This window comes from Prunus mume, linkage group LG5, assembly GCF_029339155.1.
Source record: "Prunus mume cultivar Tortuosa linkage group LG5, ASM2933915v1, whole genome shotgun sequence".
In the NCBI taxonomy this organism is placed as follows: domain Eukaryota; kingdom Viridiplantae; phylum Streptophyta; class Magnoliopsida; order Rosales; family Rosaceae; genus Prunus; species Prunus mume.
This window is the reverse complement of record NC_142702.1, coordinates 9,731,127-9,752,234: the sequence shown is the minus strand read 5'-3', so window position 1 is coordinate 9,752,234 and position 21,108 is coordinate 9,731,127. Positions and strand designations below refer to the sequence as shown.

Genomic DNA, 21,108 nt, shown 5'->3' with positions numbered 1-21,108 from the left:
TCTTCGAAAAGATTTTTACCCCGAGAATGCCTATATCTATCCACATTTCGGCGACGGCCGACTTGTGAACCACGGTGGCGACCTTGGTTCTCTTCATCAAGCAAAGCCACTACTATGACAACTTGTTCATCTTCTTCTCTCTATAACATATTTCTTTCATTTGCTCTATGACTTCTCTCATTTGTTTCTCTCTCTTGCCTCTCCAAGCATCTCCTAAAATCTTCCATTTGAGAATGGAGTATGAAATCTAAACTCTGAAAAATGAAAATATAGAAAGATGTGGTGTGAGAAGTATTAGCTGAGCCTCTAGTTTTATAGAAAATTTTGGCCAGATAGAGATGCCATGTGACTTGATTTGATTGGATGAAAATCTTATCTGAAATTTGAAATTTGAAATTTATCTGAAATTTGAATTTTGAAATTCATTCGAAATTTGAACCCAAATTTATCTAAATTTTGAAATTCATCCAGAATTTGAACTCAAAAATTTATTTGAATTTTGAATTTTGAAATTCATCCGAAATTGGAACCCAAAAATCTTATCCGGAAATTTTATCCGATTATGAATAGTCTTGACACGTAGGAACCCGAAAATCTTATCCGAAATTATTATCCTAATTAATTATTGAGGTAAAAAAATTTGTGAAAAAAATAAAAAAATGAATAGTAATTGCCCTTTGCCATAAAGAAACCACTATTCATGTGAATAGAATACCCTAGCTCCTCCTTGCCAGCAAAAGGCAAATGGGTGGAGTTGCTCTAAATGCAACGTTAAAGACCAATCATGTAAATAATAATAATAATAATTTCACAAACATGAGTGACATTTGTGATAAAAAATTAAAAAACCAAATTGGTGTGAACTTTGACCAAAAAAAAAAAAAAAAAACAGTACGGGTCGCAAGCGAAAGAGGCCTGGACCACGTCGCCTTCAGAACAGAACGTCTTAACTCTATACCATTCCATCTTTCAGACTCCTCTCTCTCTCTCTCTCTCTCTCTCTTCTGGGGCACTTATTCGCTAAGACTTGAATTCCGTAAATCAGGTTTTGATCTGACAAGTAAGTTCCTTCTTTCAGATTTCTTGTGTTATTTGTAAATTGTAGATCAAGATTTTACCTTGACCCGTTTCTGTTATTAAGAGGAATTGTGGGTTCTTGGATTTGTTATTTAAATCTTTGACCCTTTTCGTATTCCTTTGTCTGGTTGCCGAGAAAATTAAAAGGAAACGATGGAAAGATGTGGAAGGAATGAAATTTTTTTTAAAAAGTGAACATTTTCTTTAATGTTCTCTTGTTATGGTAGGTTAAGCATATCAAAAACTCATCTAGGTATTGCAGTTAGTTACCGACTGAAACTTGTAGATATTTCAGGACTTGAATTTTACTTCGGGTTCGTTCGGTGTAATTGACAATTACTATGTTCAGATTTAAGTAAACTATGCTTTATCGCGTATAAGCTAATCCTGTGTTTTGGTTTAGTGTATTTGATTAATTTTTCATGCTTACATAATTTCTGTAGGTTACCACTGCATTTAGGTTCTGGTGATATTTCTCTTGTGCGTCTTCACGTGTTTGAAGTGATAATTCAGAGATGAGTCACAGAGGATTGATATATAGCTTTGTTGCAAAAGGAGGTGTTGTTTTAGCTGAACACACGTCGTTCTCCGGAAACTTCAGTACCATTGCTGTTCAATGCTTACAGAAGTTACCTTCTAGTAGCAGCAAGTACACATATGCTTGTGATAGCCACACCTTTAACTTCCTACTTGACAATGGATTTGGTGGGGATTCTTTTACGACTTGCAGTTAGATTGCTTTTTAGATTCTAATTACAGAATCTGTGGTTTAAACTTCTTATTTGGTTCGCAGTGTTTCTTGTTGTTGCGGATGAATCGGTTGGGAGGAGTATGCCTTTTGTGTTCCTTGAACGGGTGAAAGAAGATTTCAAGCAGCGTTATGGTTCAAATAATAAGATTGAAGGCCCACATCCTCTTGCTGATGATAATGAAGACGATGACTTATTTGAAGATCGATTTAGCATTGCATACAATCTTGACAGAGAATTTGGGTTTGTTTCTGCCTTTTGTTGTTTGAATCCAAATGTCTTCTATTTCATATAAGTATTACCACTAAATTTTGTGTGTGTGTTTTTTTTTTTTTTTTTTTTTGACAGGCCAAGGCTTAAGGAGCACATGCAATATTGCATGGAGCATCCAGAAGAAATAAGTAAGCTTTCCAAATTGAAGGCCCAAATCACGGAGGTCAAAGGTGTGATGATGGACAATATTGAGAAGGTAAAAGATAATATAATCTTGGCTATGGAACCTTCTGAAGATATGGTTAATTTATGCATTTATTCATTGTTCCTTGCTTCCTCACTTGAGACTATGGGTTTCTTACAGAAATCCTGGGCCTTCATAAGAACGATACTGTGGTTGAATTTGTTTGTAGTACCATTCCATGTACACATCCTTCCCTCCATTATTCTTTCATCCCTAATTTCCCTTATATGTCTAACAGAAAATTTAAATAAAGAAAAACAGAAAAGGTACCTAGAACCACGAACTCTCCTCCTCCCTAACTGCCCCCACTGGTTCTGCCCTGCCCCATCCATCGCCTCACGGGCCCTGCCTCCACGCCGATCACCCCATCCACCCAACGACAGCTCCGATGTCACCTGAGGCCACAACATTCAACCCCAATTACCCCCGGCCCAGATCTCCCTCCATCACCTACCTGTCCTCTCTGTCTCTGTCTCTCTGTCTCTCTCTCTCTCTCTCCCCCCTTCCCCGAAGGGGACCGCCCCCATCCCCCAGCCACTATCCTTGCCCAAACCCATCACCATTGCCACCCAAATGGACCACTAGGGGCCATCATCCTAGAAGCTTGGGAGAGACATTCATAGAGAGAAAGAGAGAGAGAGGGCTGTGGGGAGAGGGGGGGGATATATGTGCAGTATTTTTAAAACTTAAAAATCAAAATTTTTTTGGTATTTTAATAGGTTTTTTTTTTTTTGGCTCAAACTTAAAAAAAAGTTTCCCTTATTGCTGGCAGCAATTAGATGGAATTCAAAAACAATTGACAGCCAGCCCCATATTGGCTATTTTGGTATAGTTCATTCCATTAATTTACTGAAGAAATCCTGGGAAATTTTCAATGTTGTGAGTAGTTCAGGTGGTGAAACAGAAATTTATCCTTTTCTTCTTAGACCATCCTATTTATTTTATTTATTGTATCTGCCTTTGTATCTTGAATGCTAGTCAGTAGCTCTTAACGTTTTCTCCATCCTCAACAGGTCTGCGTATTTGTTTTGTTACTTATACTGACTTATCTCATATTTCCATATGGTCCTCTTTTGGTTTACTGGTTATGATTAATAATGTTTTGTAGGTCCTCGCATATTCTGTTTCTAGTTTTACAATTTTGGCAGATTTTTTTATTAAATTATGCTATAGTTTGAATGTCCCAGAAGGGTTAAAAGTGTGTCCAAACCTGAGTTAAATATTCTTTTTGACATTGAATGACTTTTTCTATGTTTATATTATCCATAAAGAGTTTTAACCGCAATTTAAATGTATGTGAGTGTTGTGTTTTTTTTTTTTTTTTTTAAAATGAAAAGATAAACCAATGCATGATTGTAGCCGATACCATGGTCACTTGTTGGTGTCATAGTTAAAATGAAAAGATAAACCAATGCATGACTGTAGCCAATACCATTGTCACTTGTTGGTGTCATAGTTAATTAATATGATCCTCTTTACTGTATTGTCATAAAATTGTTAGAAGATGATAAAATTGCAGAGCAGTCTCAATGCACATCCTCAGAAAACTCAACCTGGAAAGAAATTAAAAGAAAACATGAGTATCCAACCCAATCACTTTTAGCAGATCTCTTCCATTCTTTTTCACCAGTCACAAGTGCTGTCGTCCACATGTGATCATTAAGACAACCTCATGTTGTCCAAAAGGGATGGTGTGTGCTTAGCATATGTTACAGGTGCCTTTTGTGATAAAATTAGACTTGATAAAAACGCCCTAATTGATCATTGTTCTGAGTTTAAAGTGGTGACAATACTTTCCCATTGAAGGTTTGGCTCTTTTGAAATAGAGTATGAATTAATTATTGCTTGTCAGTGTTGGAATGTTGAGGTAAATTGGGTGTTCTTTCTGGAGATGTATTATGTGTGTATAAAGGGATGGGTAGTTAGTGGATAACTTGCTTCTTTCATGTGCAGCTCCTTGTGACCTGTAGTTTTCTTGTACGTTTGCTATCGCTCGATATCATCTTATTTATGGTCACGTCTGTGATTGATTTTTTGTGTGGAGCTGGAGATGAGTAGGGGAAATATAGTTATGTGCTTGGACAGAAGTTTCTTTATGCTTTATGTGGTGCAAGTGGACTAATTTAATAGCAGTGCCTTGTTTATTAACCTTTTTACAGCTTTCTTTTGTATTTGATTAAGTTTGCGTATGCATCAAATATTTAAGTTCGACCCTAGACCCTAATGAATTGAGTTCGACCTTTATTAGCTTAAACCCTAAACCTAAACCCGAAACCCTAAACCCTAAACCCTGGACATTTATTAGCTTCGGAACAATTTGGAAAGTATCATGATTACGAAAGTTAGTTTTCATCAATTGGGAGTGAAGAAAAACAATCAACTGGGTTGGTTTTTCCATAAGCATTGTAGACTTACAATCTTTGGTAATATAGAGAAAAATGTGTGTATAGCAAATCTTATTCATATGGACTGTATGGTCTAATATGCTAGGATTCATCTACATGAACCAATACTAAAGATTTTTATGGCCAGATGGATCGATGTGGCTCATGGGAGTCTGGATGGTGTTGGGGAATTAGTTATCCCAGAAACAAGATGATGAGCAAACTTATTATCATGAGATGCTGGCCTGTATTGCTTCTCAGCGTACATCCATGTCTTTCCTGAAAAGTTGAAAGATGTCTTATATGATAATTATTGCCCTTCATTTTGAATTAAGGGCTTTCAGGGGTGGTAAGGAGAGTGAGTATAGTAATCATATTAGTTTGGGATGTACTCTACTGCCTGAATATTATAAGTGCTCAAATGCTGAAAACAGAGTGGGAGGGGATGCGAAAAACGACAGAAAATATTTGTTCTCTGGTGGTTGGATGTAAGCATTATTTCACTTTGATACAATAATTTCATTTACCAAATCCTAATTGGCCCACTAGTGCTTTCATCGAAAGAAAATAAGTTGATGTGCTTTTACCATTTGTGTTTCCCTATTGTAAAGCATCTAAGGCATGAGAAGGTTCATTGGGAATGGATGCAGTAAATCCCATCTCTTTTTTGATGGCAGGTTTTGGATCGTGGGGAGAAAATTGAACTTCTGGTGGACAAAACAGAAAACCTGCAGTTCCAGGTACATGCCATCACTTATCTGGTTGTATAATTTGAAACTGATTTTGAACTTATAAGGAGTTTGTAGTTGATGCGCTTCTGGGGGTATTCGTATTGAATACAGGCTGACAGCTTCCAGAGGCAAGGAAGGCAACTGCGACGTAAGATGTGGCTGCAAAGTCTCCAAATGAAACTAATGATTGGAGGAGGAATCCTTATCCTGATCATCATACTATGGCTAATTGCCTGCGGAGGTTTCAAATGTTAAGGTGCTACGCAACACAAAATCTTCAAGTAGTGGCCGTTCTCCGTTTGGTGTACAAAATGTTATTGTTCTTGTATATGTAAACTTCTGCATTACTCAAGAACCTCTTCCACCGTGTAATTAACCTCTGCTACCTGCTCGTTCCGTTACTCAGTTGTTAATTCTACGGATATTGTTGTTTACTTGACACATATTTTGTCTCCCTGAAGTAGAGTCTAATTTATTCAGTACTTATGAGCAACTGTTTTGTTATGAAAATGTGAGAATTGTTTTTGGCTTTTACTTTGGGAAAAAGGCTTTTTATAGGTTACAAATGATCCTTTAAGCATTTTTTTTTGTGACATTAATAGTCTTTAAGGTTACCCTCTACAATTCCAAATCATCCCTATCGTTAGAAATTTTGTTAAATTGCTGACGTTGGATGTAAATGGAGCCCACATGTCCAATTCATTGATGTGCGATGCATAGGATCTAAGTTGATTAGTTTCCTAATTTATTTGTTAGTTTCCTAAATTCTATAGTTTTCCAAATTCTTGTAGGATATCAAAGTTTTCTATTTTATTTGGGTTAGGATTTTTGTTTTAGCTAGGGATTTTTATCATGTTGTCTCCATGTCTTAGTTTGCTATAAATACCCCATGTAGTTCTTTAAACTTCAGGTTTGGATGTTGAACCCTCTCTTAAAGCTCTCTGATTTCTGTCATTTCTTCTCGGTTCTCTGATTTCTCTCCTTTCTTTTGTCCCTTTGATCTAACTTTTCTTCTCCTTGACCCCCTATATTCTTCTCGTTTTTATTGTTTCGAGTGTTTAATCATACCCCTAGGGGTTGTTACAAATCAATTGGTATTCAGAGCCTCTTGCTTCACCGCAGTTCCTCTGCTTAGTTGCCTGTGCTGCTTGTCATGGCTCCCAATATAACCGTCGCCAATTTGGTTGGACAATATTAGGAGTTCGAGGTGAAATTTTTTGCAGATGTCACCAGATTGGAAGATCAGTTCACAAAGTTGATGGCTGATCGGAAGACTGAATTCCAGACATCGTTGTCATCTATGTACACCGACATCGCCAAGTTACAAGCTTCAGTGGCGATGCTCATCAACCACGTCAAAGTGTCGACTACTAAGCCATCCTCCACAACTACTGTTCTATCCGACCTGATCACATCTTCGCATGTTGGTCTCCCTCCCAATGGGCCTTCCGTCCTCTTCTGCTGGATGTCTATGGTTCGGTTTGACTGATGTGCTAATATTTTAGAAAATTATTATATAGTGATAAAAAAAAGTTTAGTAACAAGGATATGGTAAAATTGAGTATGGAATGAGTTCCTTTAAATTGAATGTGGATGCATCTCGAAAGTCAGTTTCTGGGAATATTGGTGCTGGGAGTATAATTTGTAATCCTAATGGGGACTAGGTTAGAGGTTTTACTGTTAATCTGGGGATATGCCAAATATTGGAAGCGGAGATTTGGGGCTTGTTCTTTAGTCTGAAACTTGCTGTGGACAAGGAGAATTTATCAAAAATAGCCAAAACTTGACTTATAATTTCAAAAATGTCAGTTTTTGTGAAAAATTTCAAATATAGCAGAAAACTCACTTAAATAGACACAAATACCCTCAAATTTAAAACCCACATAAACCTAAAAAAGAAAACCCTATTAGATTGGGAATCTTTGTATGTAGGGTTCATTTGCCAACGTATTGCTGCCATAGTCAAACGGTGAGTCAGTTCTTCCTTGGTTCTTCGTTCAATTTCTTCTTCGTTTCTTTGTTTATTCTTCATCTATATTTATAAAATTTCAATTCTGGTTTTGCTGACTTAACTCTTGAGCGCTATCCAAAGTGCTATGATTTAATATCGTCAATTCACTTTGAGCCTACATCAAAGGTTAGTGCAGATAGGCTTGGAAAATTATTGAGTCTGGTAATATGATGATTCTGACATATGTGTAGCAGAAGATGTAATCACATGTTGATGTTATTAGTTCATCAATATGGACCTTCGACTAACTTGGATGTGTCTAAGCTTTATTTGGTATCCATTAAGTTTTGTAATTTTTTGTTTCATTTTTTAGTGAGAGGAGGAAATTATACTTGTGCATTGATTCAATCATTTTCTAAATTTTTGGTTCTAAATACTCTCTTTTTTTGCCAAATAAATACATACATTTTATTTGGAGACAAATAGGAGAGAAGAAGAAGAAAATAGACATGCAGACGGAAGAAGAAGAAAAGGGAAAGAGAGATGGAGAGAAGAAGAAAGAAAAAGAGAGGGAGTGATGCTGGAGACAAACGGAAGAAGAAAGAAAAAATAAATGAAAAAGAAATAGAGAGGGTGATTGGAAAAGTGTTTGAAGGAAATATTCCAAAGTTTTATTTAGCAAGGTTTTTTTTACAGGTTTATGTGAGTTTTAAATTTGATGGCATCTGTGTCTATTTAGATTAGTTTTCTGCTATATTTGAAATTTTTTATAAAAACTGACATTTTTGAAATTAAGAATCAAATTTTGGCTATTTTTGATAAATTCTCGTGGACAAGGTCTCTCTCATCTTATTATTGACAGGGATTCGATTGTTGCTGTGCAATTGTTCAATATGCATGAGATAATCCTTTTCCACTCGCTGCTAGTTTGATCTCTAGCTGTCAGCAGCTAATGAGTCAAGTTCATCTTGTGAGCTGCATCATATTTATCGGGAGAAAAACTGTGTAGCCGATTGCCTTGCGAATTGGAGCAATAATATGGATTTGGGAGTGTGCTATTTCGCCTCTGCGCCTATCTGGATTAGCTCCTTCTTGATTGATGATATATTAGGGGTTATTAGAAGAGATATTTAGTTCATTAAAAAAAAATAAAAAAAAAACTCTTCAATTTAAGTTATCAACATGGCATAAAACTTACTTCATATAAATAAACGAGATCCAAAATTTCACATTTCGTTTCAATATCCATAGCATCAATTTTATTATATTTTTTTGGAAGCAAGTTCAAATTTGAAAATATCTTTTGATGTAGCTATATTATGAATTAAACTAACTGTTAACATATATAATTAACCAAGCATGACCAATTTTAGCCCAAAACAAATTAATAACTAATGCGTAATAATATAGTTGTGCCCAAGAACAAATTAATAATATACGCATGTGTTAACGCAGAAAAATGGTTCGGCACTTTCCCGCGCAACTTAGTGATTTTGAGCCTTCGGTATGCTATGTGTCTCGGTAGGGCGTTCGATCTGCAAGATAACAAATGCTCGGTAAGACCTAGGGCACCGGTGTGGTACCGGCCGAAGGCTCTCCGATGCTTAAGTAAGTACGGATTAAGATTGAATTACAGATCAATAGGCAGTATGCCATAAGTTCTAGTTGATTACCTCCTAGTTGGGATAGTTATCCCCTTTTATAGGCCTTGGGAGGTGTGCAAGTTGTTTAGAATTTCGATGTGGGAGTATGGACTCCAATTGTGGGACTGCCACATGCCCCTGAGGGTGGAGTTGCCCTAATCGTGCGGTCGATAGGAACGGAACTGTAGCTAGGTGCCGAAGGCTTCCATAGCTACAATTTGGTCCACGTGTCCGATGCTTATTGGCTGTTCATTTTGGTATAAACAGCATGCAAGATCAACTGAGATAATTAATAGCAAAGAAGATTGATTTACTAGATAGATAGACAAAAAATTGAACACAAATCAATTGACCAATCCACAACGGAACAAACAGGCATGGAAATGTCACATGACTATATGCAAACAATCACTCAACCTTTAAATAATATCTACGCGGCATCATCAACTTTTCCCCCACCAATAATATCTAAACTTGAACTTAGACAAAGACGAGTGAGGTTTTAAGACTCATTATCTTCCCTCAATACACAAAGTGACACACAAAGATCTCTCATCCGCATATCCACACTCTACTGTAGGTTTTACCTCTACATTCACATATCTTTTATCACTTCTTCCCCGTCCTTGGATTCACTTTCCTCGTCGATGGTCGCATCCTGGTATTGCTGATACTTAGAGACGAGATCATTCATGTTGCTCTCTACTTCAGTGAATTCCATTTCGTCCATTCCTTTGCTAGTATATTAGTGCAAGATGGCCTTCCTCCTGAACTTGGCAGTAAATTATTCTCTCACACACCTAAACATTTCTTGGATGTGTTGGTCCGTCGCAAATCTGGCGGCCTAGTGCTCCGGGTCGAGGAGATGCGCGTTAACACGTGACGTCCTTTTTGGATGCGGTGCGGTTGTGCGCGGGCGTACGGTCTACTGTGCATCGAGATGATGATGAGGTTCGGGTAGAAGATGGTTTAAGTGTTACGCCTGTCTTGCATTCGACTCCTAATCAAACGATTGTGGCCGAGTGAGGAACGAATCTCGGCCGTCAGGTTCACGGCTTGAGCTACAAGGCTGTTTAGTGGTGGTGTTGGTGGCGAGTTTTAGGTGGTGCTCCGGCGCGTTGCTCGAGCGACGGTCGTATGATATATGGGGTGAGTGAGGTGATAACATAGATGGTGCTCCGGCGCCTTGAAAATCAAGGGTCGTATGATATATTGATGGATGGATTTTCCTTACAATCTACCACGACTCCTAAGAAAGCAAATAAATGTATTGAAAGTGCATTACAGGAAAATATAATTTGCTCTGTGGGAGACTTTTGGTTTTGGTGTTTGAACCCCTTGAACGTAGTCCTGAGCTTAGTATTTATAGGAGTCCTGGAGCGACATTCGAGTGATAAGCCTGCGCGGTGGAGCCTGACAGGGGCAAGTGGGTAGTCAAATCGGCATTTGGGATCGTGAAGTATGGTGGTCTGGGGTTGAGAAGCATGGTGGTGTGACCCCCATAGATCTCGGCAAATCTCGGCCACCGCCTTGATCGTGGGTTCTGCCTCCTTGGCCGTGGGAACGCATTTAATGCCCTGGACTGGTGGTTGTGATCGACCTAAGTCGTAAGATTACTTGTGAGAATGTCTGTGCCTAACCACCCGATTCCCATCACCAAATCCTGACTTCAGCCATTCTCTTCGTGCATTGAATGCTTCTTGTGACTAATGAGTTTTGCTGTGAAGTCAGAGGCATTACTTCATTAAATGGAGTGTGGGGCCCTGAGGCCACGTGGCGATTCAACCACAGCTTTTTCGGACCGTGTCTTTTGCGGCCTTCGGCCTCGGTTTTCAAAACTGCGGTCGCGAGGCCGAGGGAATTCTCCCATTTCAGCTTTTCTTTTGCTCTTAGGAGGGCGAAATGCTTGACGAAACGCTAGGCGCCAGGGCTGAAGGGAAGTCCCTTCAATCAGTTCATGACCGTGTTTTATTAGGCACAAACATTGCCCTCACATCCCTGGATTCTTCGGTCGCGGCCTAGGCAGAGGCCAAAAGGATTCCAAGGGATGGACCCTTTGCATTCCCCTGGAAGTGATTGACAATTGGTGCTTTAAATGCGTAGGTCAATCGGTGCATTAAATGCGCAAGCACGTGTCCCAGGCCCTCATTGAGCAAACCGCCGTTTGTCTCGTTAAATGGAACGACGGTTTCTAAGCTTTTGCCACGCCATCGCGTGCAAACGTGCAGTTAGACCGCTCCGTCTCTCGAGAGAGCCATGCCCTTTCGTTTCATACTCGTGTCAATATAAAAGCCTAGCCTTCTTCATTTCTCTTCACTCATTCTCCTTCATTCCAACCTACTCCAGTGGTCTCCCCCTTGTAGCTTCTCCGTAACCAAGGCCGAGCCATACCTACGGACCCTTGCGTCGTGGCCTGATCCAGATGGTTTTCTCCCTCCGCTGTCTAACAACTATCCTTCATTCTGGAACGCGTCGACGTGGGCCAAAGCCATGGTGTGGCTGAGATTCCTTCCCGCCCGGGGAGAATGACCTCTCTTCGTATGTGGCCGCGAAGGGACCGCAATGCGATCGATGAAGATGGAAGGGCCTGGTATGACGATTCCAATTTGGCCATGTCCGCTTGGCCTAGCACCTTGGTTGCACCCATGGACCGGGGTGACGGCCCTGGTTTCACCCAGCCACGATTGTGTCAGAATGACGGCCCTGGCCATGTCGAGCGACGGCCCGTGCGATCCGGTCTTACCCATGTCGAGTGACGCCTGCACCCATGGCTGGAATGACGGCCCTAATTTTAGCCGGCTACACTCGTGTCCCGAGTGACGGCCCGCCATGTCTAGAGTGACGGCCCGCCTTCGGTCCCGGCTAGTGAAACCGTGGGCGATGGAGCGCGTCTAGGGAGAATCATCTACCTGTTCGAGTAAGGGGATCAAGACGCAGCCATTCATAGATCTAGGATGTATTCTACCTTTTGGACATGTATGCTTATATGTTCCATTCGGCCATGACCGGCCATCCTTTTGTAACCGTGCCTCCTTTCTTTTAATATAAACGAAGTATAACTCCTTTCCGCATGTATGGTTTTATCTTTGCCGATTGCAAAACCTTATAACCTATTCTTGGCCGTCTCCCATAACGACGGGGCATATTTCTTCAAATATTGGCCGTTTATTGGCAAGTTGTGCTGCTCCCCATCCCTATCTCTTAACTGAAATGCGCCTCGGCCAAGGATTCGATCGACAATAAACGGTCCTTCCCAATTGGGTGAGAATTTGCCGAACCGAGGGTTCTTAGTTCCAATGGGAAGTACGGCACGCCATACCAAGTCTCCTTCTGCGAAAGTCCTTTGCTTCACCTTCTTGTTGTAGGATCTCGCCGCGATCTCCTTTTGTGCCTGCATTAGGTTATAGGCGTCGAGCCTGGATTGCTCCAAATCTTTTGACTCTTGAGCCATGGCCTACGCATAGTCCTTCTCTTCCTGCCCAAGTTGTTTGGTCACCCGGAGAGACCGAACCTTTAGCTCCATTGGAACGATGGCGTCATGACCGTAGGTTAAGGCATAAGGGGATGTGCCAGTAGCTGATCGTTTCGAGACTCGGTAAGCCCAGAGGGCCTCAGGGAGTAAGTCGTGCCATGCCCTAGGTTTTTCCTCAATCATCTTCTCGAGAATACCCTTCATTACCTTGTTGCTTGCCTCGGCCTGTCGTTAGCCTATGGGTAGTAGAGCGTTGAGTAGACCAATTTGATCCCCATCCTTTCGGCGTATTCTCGAGTCTCGGTTGATGCGAATACTGGGCCGTTATCGGCCGTGATGGTTTCGGGTATACCGAATCTGTGGACGATGTGATTTTCAAAGAATTTGACCACCTGTGTACTAGAAATGGACCGATAGGACTTCGCCAGACCCATTTAGTGAAATAGTCGATTAACCAGTGTGTGGTTGGGCGGGTAGATTTTGCCGATGATATCCACAGCCCATCCTCAACAGCCAAGGCTTAGTAATCTGGGTGAAGGGCGTCGGCGGTACCCTTTGTATGGGGCCGTAGATTTGACACTTGATGCACCCCTTCGCATATTCTATGCAGTTTTTTAAAATGGTCGGCCAATAATAGCCGTGCCTCCCGACCAACCACCTCATCTTAACGCCGGATGGTGAGCGCCGCAAATCCCTTTGTGGGATTCGCCATGATAACCTTGACATCTTCAGCGTTGGGGCATAGGAGCAACAAAGCTGACGACCCTTTTCGGCAGCCTGCTCGATAAATTAAATAACATCGAGCTCGGAAGCGAGTAGTCCTTTCGTGGTTGCCGGAGGGCTTGTGCAGATACTTCACTATGGGGTAGTGCCATTTGGCTGCCTCGACCTCGTAAGTAATCTCGGCCGATGACACTGCGCCGTCATTCCCCGCCGCCAAAGCCGGCGGTGCGGTCGATTCTTATTACGCGGTCGCGGTCGTTGTCCGAATGTTCACGCCCGACGCTACCTAGGCCATCTCATTAGCCTCATGGTTTTTGGCGCGTGGTACGTAAACGAAGGAGATCCTAAAAATTTCGGCCGTATTGAGGGCCGTTACATAGTACAAGGCTAAATTTTCGCTCGTGCATCGATATTCCCGGCCAGTTGGTTAATTACTAGCTGAGAATCACCGTAGACCAGGACACGGGTCGCCTTCATTCCTTTTAGAATTTCAAGACCGATGATGAGTGCTTCATATTCTGCCTGATTATTGGTGCATTTGAAATCAAGCTGGAACGTAAATTGCCACCTTTGTCCTCGGGATTCAATCACGACCCGGCCCCGACTGGTCTTGGTACTGGAGCCACCGAAGTACATGGTCCAGTAGTTTTTCTCCATGTGGGTCATGCCGATCTCAACCTCCAACTCCCCTCTCGCCCCTAAACCGGGTGATGTGCCAAGAAATCGGCCAATGCCTGGCCTTTGACCGACTTCGAGCCACATATTGGAAGGTGAATCGGACAATGCCATCGTCCATTTCCGATCTGGCCGCGTATGATTGGCCGAGTAAGCATGTATTTGATGAGGTCGGTCTTGGAGATGATCTGGACGACCGAAGAAAGCATATAATGGCGCAACTTAGTGGCCGCGAAATAAAGCGCCAAGCATAATTTCTCGATTGGAGAATAGTTGAGCTCGGCCATGTTGAGGGTGCGGCTTAGATAATGCACTACTTGCTCTCACTCAGATTCGTTGTTCTGGGCCGCAGACAAGCGATAGAGCCCTCTGAAGCCGAAATGTAAAGCCTTAAGGGTTTCCCTCTCTTCGGCGGCATAAGGACCGTGGTTAAGATAAATACGCTTGATGTCGTCGAGGGCCGCTTGATGTTCTGCCCTCCACACGAACCGCTCCGTGTCTTTCAGTTTGAGCAAATGAGTCAACAGCCGAATCTTTCCCGCCAAATTGGATATGAACCGCCTTAAAAAGTTGACTTTACCGAGGAAAGACTGGAGTTCCTTTTTGGTCCTTGGCGGGGGTGCCGTCATGATGGCCGTGGCTTTACTCCTATCTACCTTGATCCCCCGTTGGTGGACCAAGAAGCCGAGAAAGTTCCGGCGGTGACGCCGAAAGCACATTTCTTAGGGTTCATCTTTAGGCCGTGTGCCCGCATGCGATTGAAAGCCTGTCGGAGATGTCCCACATGGTCGGCCTTGGATAGGGACTTTACAACAACGTCGTGGATGTAGACTTTGACCGTTCGGCCAATTAGGTCGTGAAAAATAAGGTTCATAGCTCATTGGTATGTTGCGTCGGGGTTCTTTAGGTCGAATGGCATGACTACCCATTCATAAGTCCCGATTACGCCTGGACATCTGAACGCCGTCTTGTGAACATCTTCCTCGGCTATGAAGATTTGGTTGTAGCCAGCGTGGCTGTCCATGAAAGATAAGAGCTCGTGCTTCGCGGCTCCGTCCACCGGAGGTCGGACACGGGCATGGGATACTCGTCCTTGGGGGTCGCGAGGTTTAGATTTTTGTAGTCGGTGCAGACCCTCAAAGCCCCAGTCTTTTTCAACACCGGTATAATGTTGGCCAGCCACTCAACGTACCGAGTCGTGCGGATGAAGCCGGCTTCAAGGAGCCGTTCAATTTCCTCTTTAACCTTAAGCTGTTCGGTCGAGAATCGCCTCGGCGGCTGTTGGAAAGGCTTAAACCCCTCCCTAATTTTTAGTTCGTGCTCGACCAAACTTCTTGGTAATCCAGGCATTTCATGATAATCCCAAGCAAAACAATCCTTATATTCATGAAGCAGGCGGATGATCTCGGCGGCTAATTCAGGGTTTAAAAACTGGCTTACAAAAAGAGGTCTTGGTTTGGGCTCGGTTCCCATATTTATTTCTAATAACGAGTCCTGGACCTCGGCGCCGTTCCCAAGTCGTCAAAGGCCAAAGTGTCCGCTTCATCCGACTCGTGGAGGAATTCGATTAGGTTGATCGGCGAGTTTGGCCGTAAGGATTCTTACGCCCAATGTTCCAGCAGATCTTTCCGGAGGTCGGTCACGGCCGCTGCTCCCTCCTCTCTAGTGGCTTTGTCATCATCTACAGTCGGTGAGGTCGATCAACACTTCGCGCCGAATCACGCCGAATATTCTCGGTGCCCAACTCCAGCACTTTCTAGGCCGTTGTCCTAGTTGGCCGGCCGCTTTCATCGTGGCTGGTGAGGACAACCTATCCAACATCGTCGTCGTAAATCCGTGCTTATACGGCGTTGGTTTCAAAGGGCTTCTTGTCGGCCGGTGTATGGACACCCTCGGCCATCCCAGAAGAACAGATTGGAAGAGGGAGGACGGTATACATCCAAACTGATGGATCTAGTCACGACCAAGTAGTATATTGTAGTCCATGCTGGATTCGACCACGTAGAAGACCGTGACTCTCGTCTGGTCGGCCACGGTGATTTTTAACGGCAATACCCCGATAGTCTTAGATTTATCGCCAACAAAGCTGCTCATGACCACGTCGCTGGGGATGAGATCTTCCTTTGACTTATCCAGCTTCTTCATCGGGGAATTGGGAATGATGTTGACCGTCGCCCCACAGTCAACAAAGACCTTGGACGGGCACTCCCTCCACATGAGCCGAGATGTATAACGATTTGAGATGTCGGTATTTGTTCGGCTCGTCTTTGGGTATTACCTCGTTAAAGGCCACGGCCAACAATTCTTCCTTTGTCTTTGGCCTCTGATCAAGCTCGTTCCTCGGCCACGTCATTATCCAGGTGTTGGTCCGGCCTCTTGGGGCGAAAACTTCGGACGGTAGCACCAAAACCATGTTCATGCCGACCTCTGTTGGCTTTATTTGGTTTCCTTAGCGACCTCTTTGTTGACCTCGCAGCCGCCACTGGCGAGGGTTCTTTCCTCAATCATTCGAGGATCTCATCGTAGTCGTCATCGGAGATTCCTAACAAGGGTCATCCTCGACCTCGTGACCAAAGAGAAGGTCGCCGGGGCCCTCGGCCGTAGGTCTTGCGATCCCAAGGGTATCGTGGCCGCTTTGGTTTTAGGGGGTCCGAGATCTCGACTTCCTCCTCGAGGGCTTGCCTCGCCTTAGCTAACGTATCCTTGGCCACTAAGTAATCGTCCAGCCGGCTTACCCAGGCCCTTTCTTCGGTTGTCGGACCAAAGATGGTGTCGATCGGGTCACAGTAAAATATCGCAGAGGTATTCCAAATCGTTTCGCCTAAAGGGCCTTGGCCTCCAATTTTCCCTACTCGAGTCGGTAGCCTGGCATCCCTCTTGCCCGGCCTCTCGGTTCGCTGGTACACGGCCTTAATGGCCGAGCATGGAGCGTGGGGCCCGAGGCCACGTGGCGATTCAACCACAGATTTTTGGACCGTGTCTTTGCGGCCTTGGCCTCGGTCTTCAAAACTGCGGTCGCGAGGCCGAGGATTCGCCCTTTGCAGCTTTTCTTTTGCTCTTAGAATGGCGAAATGCTTGACGAAACGCTAGGCGCTAGGGCCGAAGGGAAGTCCCTTCAATCAGTTCATGATCGTCTTTTATTAGGCACAAACAGGATGGAGGTCAAATTAACGATGAATGTGGATGCCATGGATAGCCCTCTGGCGGAATGTCACAAACGCTTGATTTCACATTGTTTGGTATGCACTCAACAAAGTAGGAAGAGTTCTTGTACTAAACATTGATCATTTGTTCGTCCACCTCTTTAGTGCTCATCTTGCATCTGAACATGGCTGAGGTAGTGAGGCACCAACCATGCTTGGGATCAGCAGCGCACATCATGTTATGGGAATCCCACATCTTCTGGGTCAATTATGGGACTGTTAGAGCTCGGTATTGCAAATCCAACGACGAAGAAGTGGAGATGAGGAAATTGTGTGCCATGACATGGCATGCTTTGCCATATTCAAGGCAAGCCAGGCTATTTGAGGCATGTCGAGCGAGGGTATGTGAAGCCTGGCTTGCCATGCATGGCATGTTTTGCCATATTCAACACAAGCTTGGATATTTGAGGCTTGTCAAGGGAGGCTATGTGAGAATTGGCGTGCCATGACATGGCGTGCTTTGCCATATTCAAATCAAGCGAGGCAATTTGAGGCTTGTCAAGTGAGGCCATGCAAGGAGTGCCATGGGTGGGCTGCTTTGCCATATTCATAGCAAGCAAGGGTATTTAATGTGTAACAACCCTGTCCTTAATTAATATTTAATTATTAATTTATTCCAATAAAAGACCACTATACCCCTAGAATATTTTATTAGTTTATAAGTTGACTTTTTGACCGGGAAGGAATTTTGGGGATTTCAGTTATACCGTTGCGTAGAGCGCAGCGAGATGAGTCCGTAGACACATAGTGGACTCAAATCGGAGTTGTAACGAAGGAGCTATGAAAAAACCCAGATTTTTCCTCTCTCTAGAGTTCGAGCAGCCGACTTTAGGAGAGGATTTCTCTCAGCTCCGACCACCAAATTGAGTAAGACCAGTGCCAAACGAACCACCTCACTCCCCTTTTTCAGTCGCCGGAATCAGCCACGAAACAGGCGGTGGTGGACAGTTTTTTAGTAAACTTTTAGGAGCTCGTTTGGAAGCCTCCGGCCACCAAATCAGACGAGGAAGGTATGGTTTTCTAGCTATTTTTCATGCTCTAGCTGCTGGTTAGGTAGGATTTCAGAGATTTCAAGCGTAGATCATTCGATTGTTTAAGTTAGGTTTCAGCAGATTTTCGGGTCAGGTCGTTTCATGATGCTTGTCGAGCGACGCTTGGCATGCCATGGCATGGGATGCTTTGCCATATTTTGAGGCTTGTTTAGCAAGGCTATGTGAGGCTTGGCGTGCCATGACATGGCATGCTTAGCCATATTCAATGCAAGGTTGGCTATTTGAGGCTTGTAGAACGAGGCTATGTGAGGCTTGTCGAGCGAGGCTATGTAAGGCTTGGCGTGCCAGGGCATGGTCTTCTTTGCCATATTCAAGGCAAGTGAGGCTATTTAAGGCTTGTTAAGTGAGTCTATGTGGGGCTTGGCGTGTCATGGCATGGCATGCTCGGCCATATTATTGGTAAGCGAGGCTGTTTGAGAGTTGTCGAGCAAGGCTATGTGAGGCTTGGCGCTACATGGCATGGGATGGTTTACCATATTCAAGGCACGCGGTACTATTTGAGGCTTGTCCAGAGTGGCTATGCAAGACATGACTTGCAATATTTGATGCAAGCGAGGGTATTTGAGGGTTGTCAAACGAGGCTATATGAGGCTTGGCATTCCATGGCATGGCATTCTTTTCCGTTTTCAAAGCAAGTAAGGCTATGAGGCTTGTTGAGTGAGGCTATGCAAGGCGTGCCATGGGTGGCATGCTTTGCCATATTCAAGGCAAGCGAGGCTATTTGGGGTTTGTCAAGAGAGGCTACTTGGGGCTTGTTGAAGGAGGCTATGTGAGGCTTGGTATGCCATGGGTGGCATACTTTGCTATATTCAAGGCAATCGAGGCTATTTGAGGCTTGTTGAGGAAGGCTATGTGAGGCTTGGTATGCCATGGGTGGCATCATTTGCTATATTCAAGGCAACCGAGGCTATTTGAGGCTTGTCGAGCGAGGCTACGTGAGGCTTGGGGTGGAATGGCATGACATTCTTGCCATATTCAAGGCAAGCTTAGCTATTGGAGGCTTGTCGAGCGAGGCTATGTGAGTCTTGGCACGCTTTCCATATTCAACGCAAGCTTGGCTATTTGTGGCTTGTTGAGCGAGACTATGTGAGGCTTGGCGTACCATGGCATGGCCTTCTTTCCCATACTAAAGGCTAGTTTGGCTATTTCAGGTTTGTCGAGTAAGGCTATGTGAGGCTTGTCACGCCATGGCATGACATGCTTTGCCATATTTAAGGCAAGCGAGGCTATTTGAGGCTTTTCGAGCAAGGCTATTTAAGGCTTGGCGTGTCATGACATGTCATGCTTTGCCATATTCTTAGCAAACAAGAAGGTCAAGGGATTCCTCTCTTCCTTCCAATCACATGCCATCATCCAGATTCCATGCATCGAAAATACTCGAGCTGACTCACTAGCTCGCCTCGTCTCGGCTCTCGATACCGAGCTCACCCAAAACATCCACATTGAGTATCTAGCCAAAAAAAGCATCGACCTGGCGGATTGCATTAGCATGGTTGTAGACGAGGCACTAACTTGGATGACCTCGATATGGGCATTCCTCACCAACGGTGCACTCCCCCAGGACAAGATCCAGGCTTGGCAAATTTAGGCCGGGGCCACACGCTACACTATCATAGGCCAAAATTGTACAAGCAGGGCCACTCCCTGCCCTATTATTGTGTGTCACCCGGAGAAAGGATTGGAGGCCCTTCAGAAATCCCGAGGGAATATGTGGCAACCATGTCACAGCCTGGTCAATGGCAAACAAGGTAGTATGACGAGGATACTTTTGGCCAACCATGAATACCGATGCCAAACGCCTGGCCACGTCCTACCGCCCTTGCCACTCTTTGCAAACATACCCCACCAGCCACTCGAGCAGCTCACCACCATGACCAACTCGTGGCCATTTGCATAGTGGGGGCTGGACCTGATCGGGCATATACCCAAAGGGAAGGGATAGACCATTTATGCTGTCGTTGCAGTGAATTGTTTCACTAAATAGGCGAACCTCCGCAACCATCACAGTGGCAAAGGTGTAGAACTTCATCTGGAAAAAAGTTGTTTGTCTGTTCAGCATCCTACACACCATCATTAAAGACAATGGAAAGCAGTTTGACTACAAAAAATTCCGAGACTTCTGTTCCGACCTAAAAATCAACCTTCGATTTGCTTCCCCAACCCACCCATAGGCGAATGGCTAGGTCGAGACCATTAACAAACTCCTCAAAAGGATGCTCAAGAAAAAGCTTGGAGCTAAGAAAGGGGCATGGTCAGAACTCCTACCAGAAGTCTTATGGGCTTGCCGCTGCATCGAGTGCACTTCAACAGGAGAAACCCCTTATTCGCCCACCTTCGGAGATGAAGCAATCATTCCTGTTAAGGTCGGCATCCCCACACACATGGTTGACCACTACACACCCGAACAGAATGCGGAGCAACTCACTCTCAACATGGATTTTTTGGAGGAGCACCGACTTTGTGATGCCCTTCATCTTGCCACATATCAACAACGGACAGCTCGGTACTACGACTAGCATGTTCATGAGCATAACTTCCGACCGATGACCCGGTCTTTTGAAAAATACTACTTGGAACCAAGGACATAATAGATGGTACCCTGGGGGCTAATTAGGAAGGACCTTACCGAGTCCTTGACATCGCCCGACCAGAAACATATCGACTCGCCGATATTAATGGCAAGAAATTGCCACATCCATGGAATGCCGAGCACCTAAGGAAGTACTATCCTTAGCTAGCAAGATATGGCCTCACACAGGCGCAAACTATTTTTGTCGTTTACTTATCGCCTATTATGTTTTCCTTTCAAGCACGCGCACGGCATTGAGCTACTCGACCCGTCTGTGCTCGGCTTGAAATCGTTGTAACTCTACTTCGTACTTAATGAATTACGCATTACGTTTCTCTTTTATTTATGGTCAATACTTTATTTCTTGTGTGGTCTTGTTCAAGTTATGTTTTGTTTTGAAAGCCTCTAGTAGGCTCAACTTA

At 43.8% G+C, this 21,108-nt stretch overlaps 1 protein-coding gene and 1 pseudogene across 1 annotated transcript; one reads left to right on the top strand and one right to left on the bottom strand.

Moving 5' to 3' along the window:
* The first annotated feature begins 905 nt into the window (after positions 1-905).
* On the top strand, positions 906-5,932 carry VAMP727 (vesicle-associated membrane protein 727). The gene is made up of 6 exons (XM_008246668.3): positions 906-1,060; positions 1,521-1,782; positions 1,871-2,069; positions 2,175-2,295; positions 5,345-5,407; positions 5,510-5,932. The coding sequence occupies exons 2-6, from the start codon at positions 1,593-1,595 to the stop codon at positions 5,651-5,653; spliced, it is 717 nt and encodes a 238-aa protein (XP_008244890.1). The 5' UTR covers positions 906-1,060; positions 1,521-1,592; the 3' UTR covers positions 5,654-5,932.
* A 3,655-nt stretch (positions 5,933-9,587) lies between these two features.
* LOC148916862 (tubulin beta-1 chain-like) lies at positions 9,588-17,957 on the bottom strand (annotated as a pseudogene).
* Positions 17,958-21,108: the final 3,151 nt, after the last annotated feature.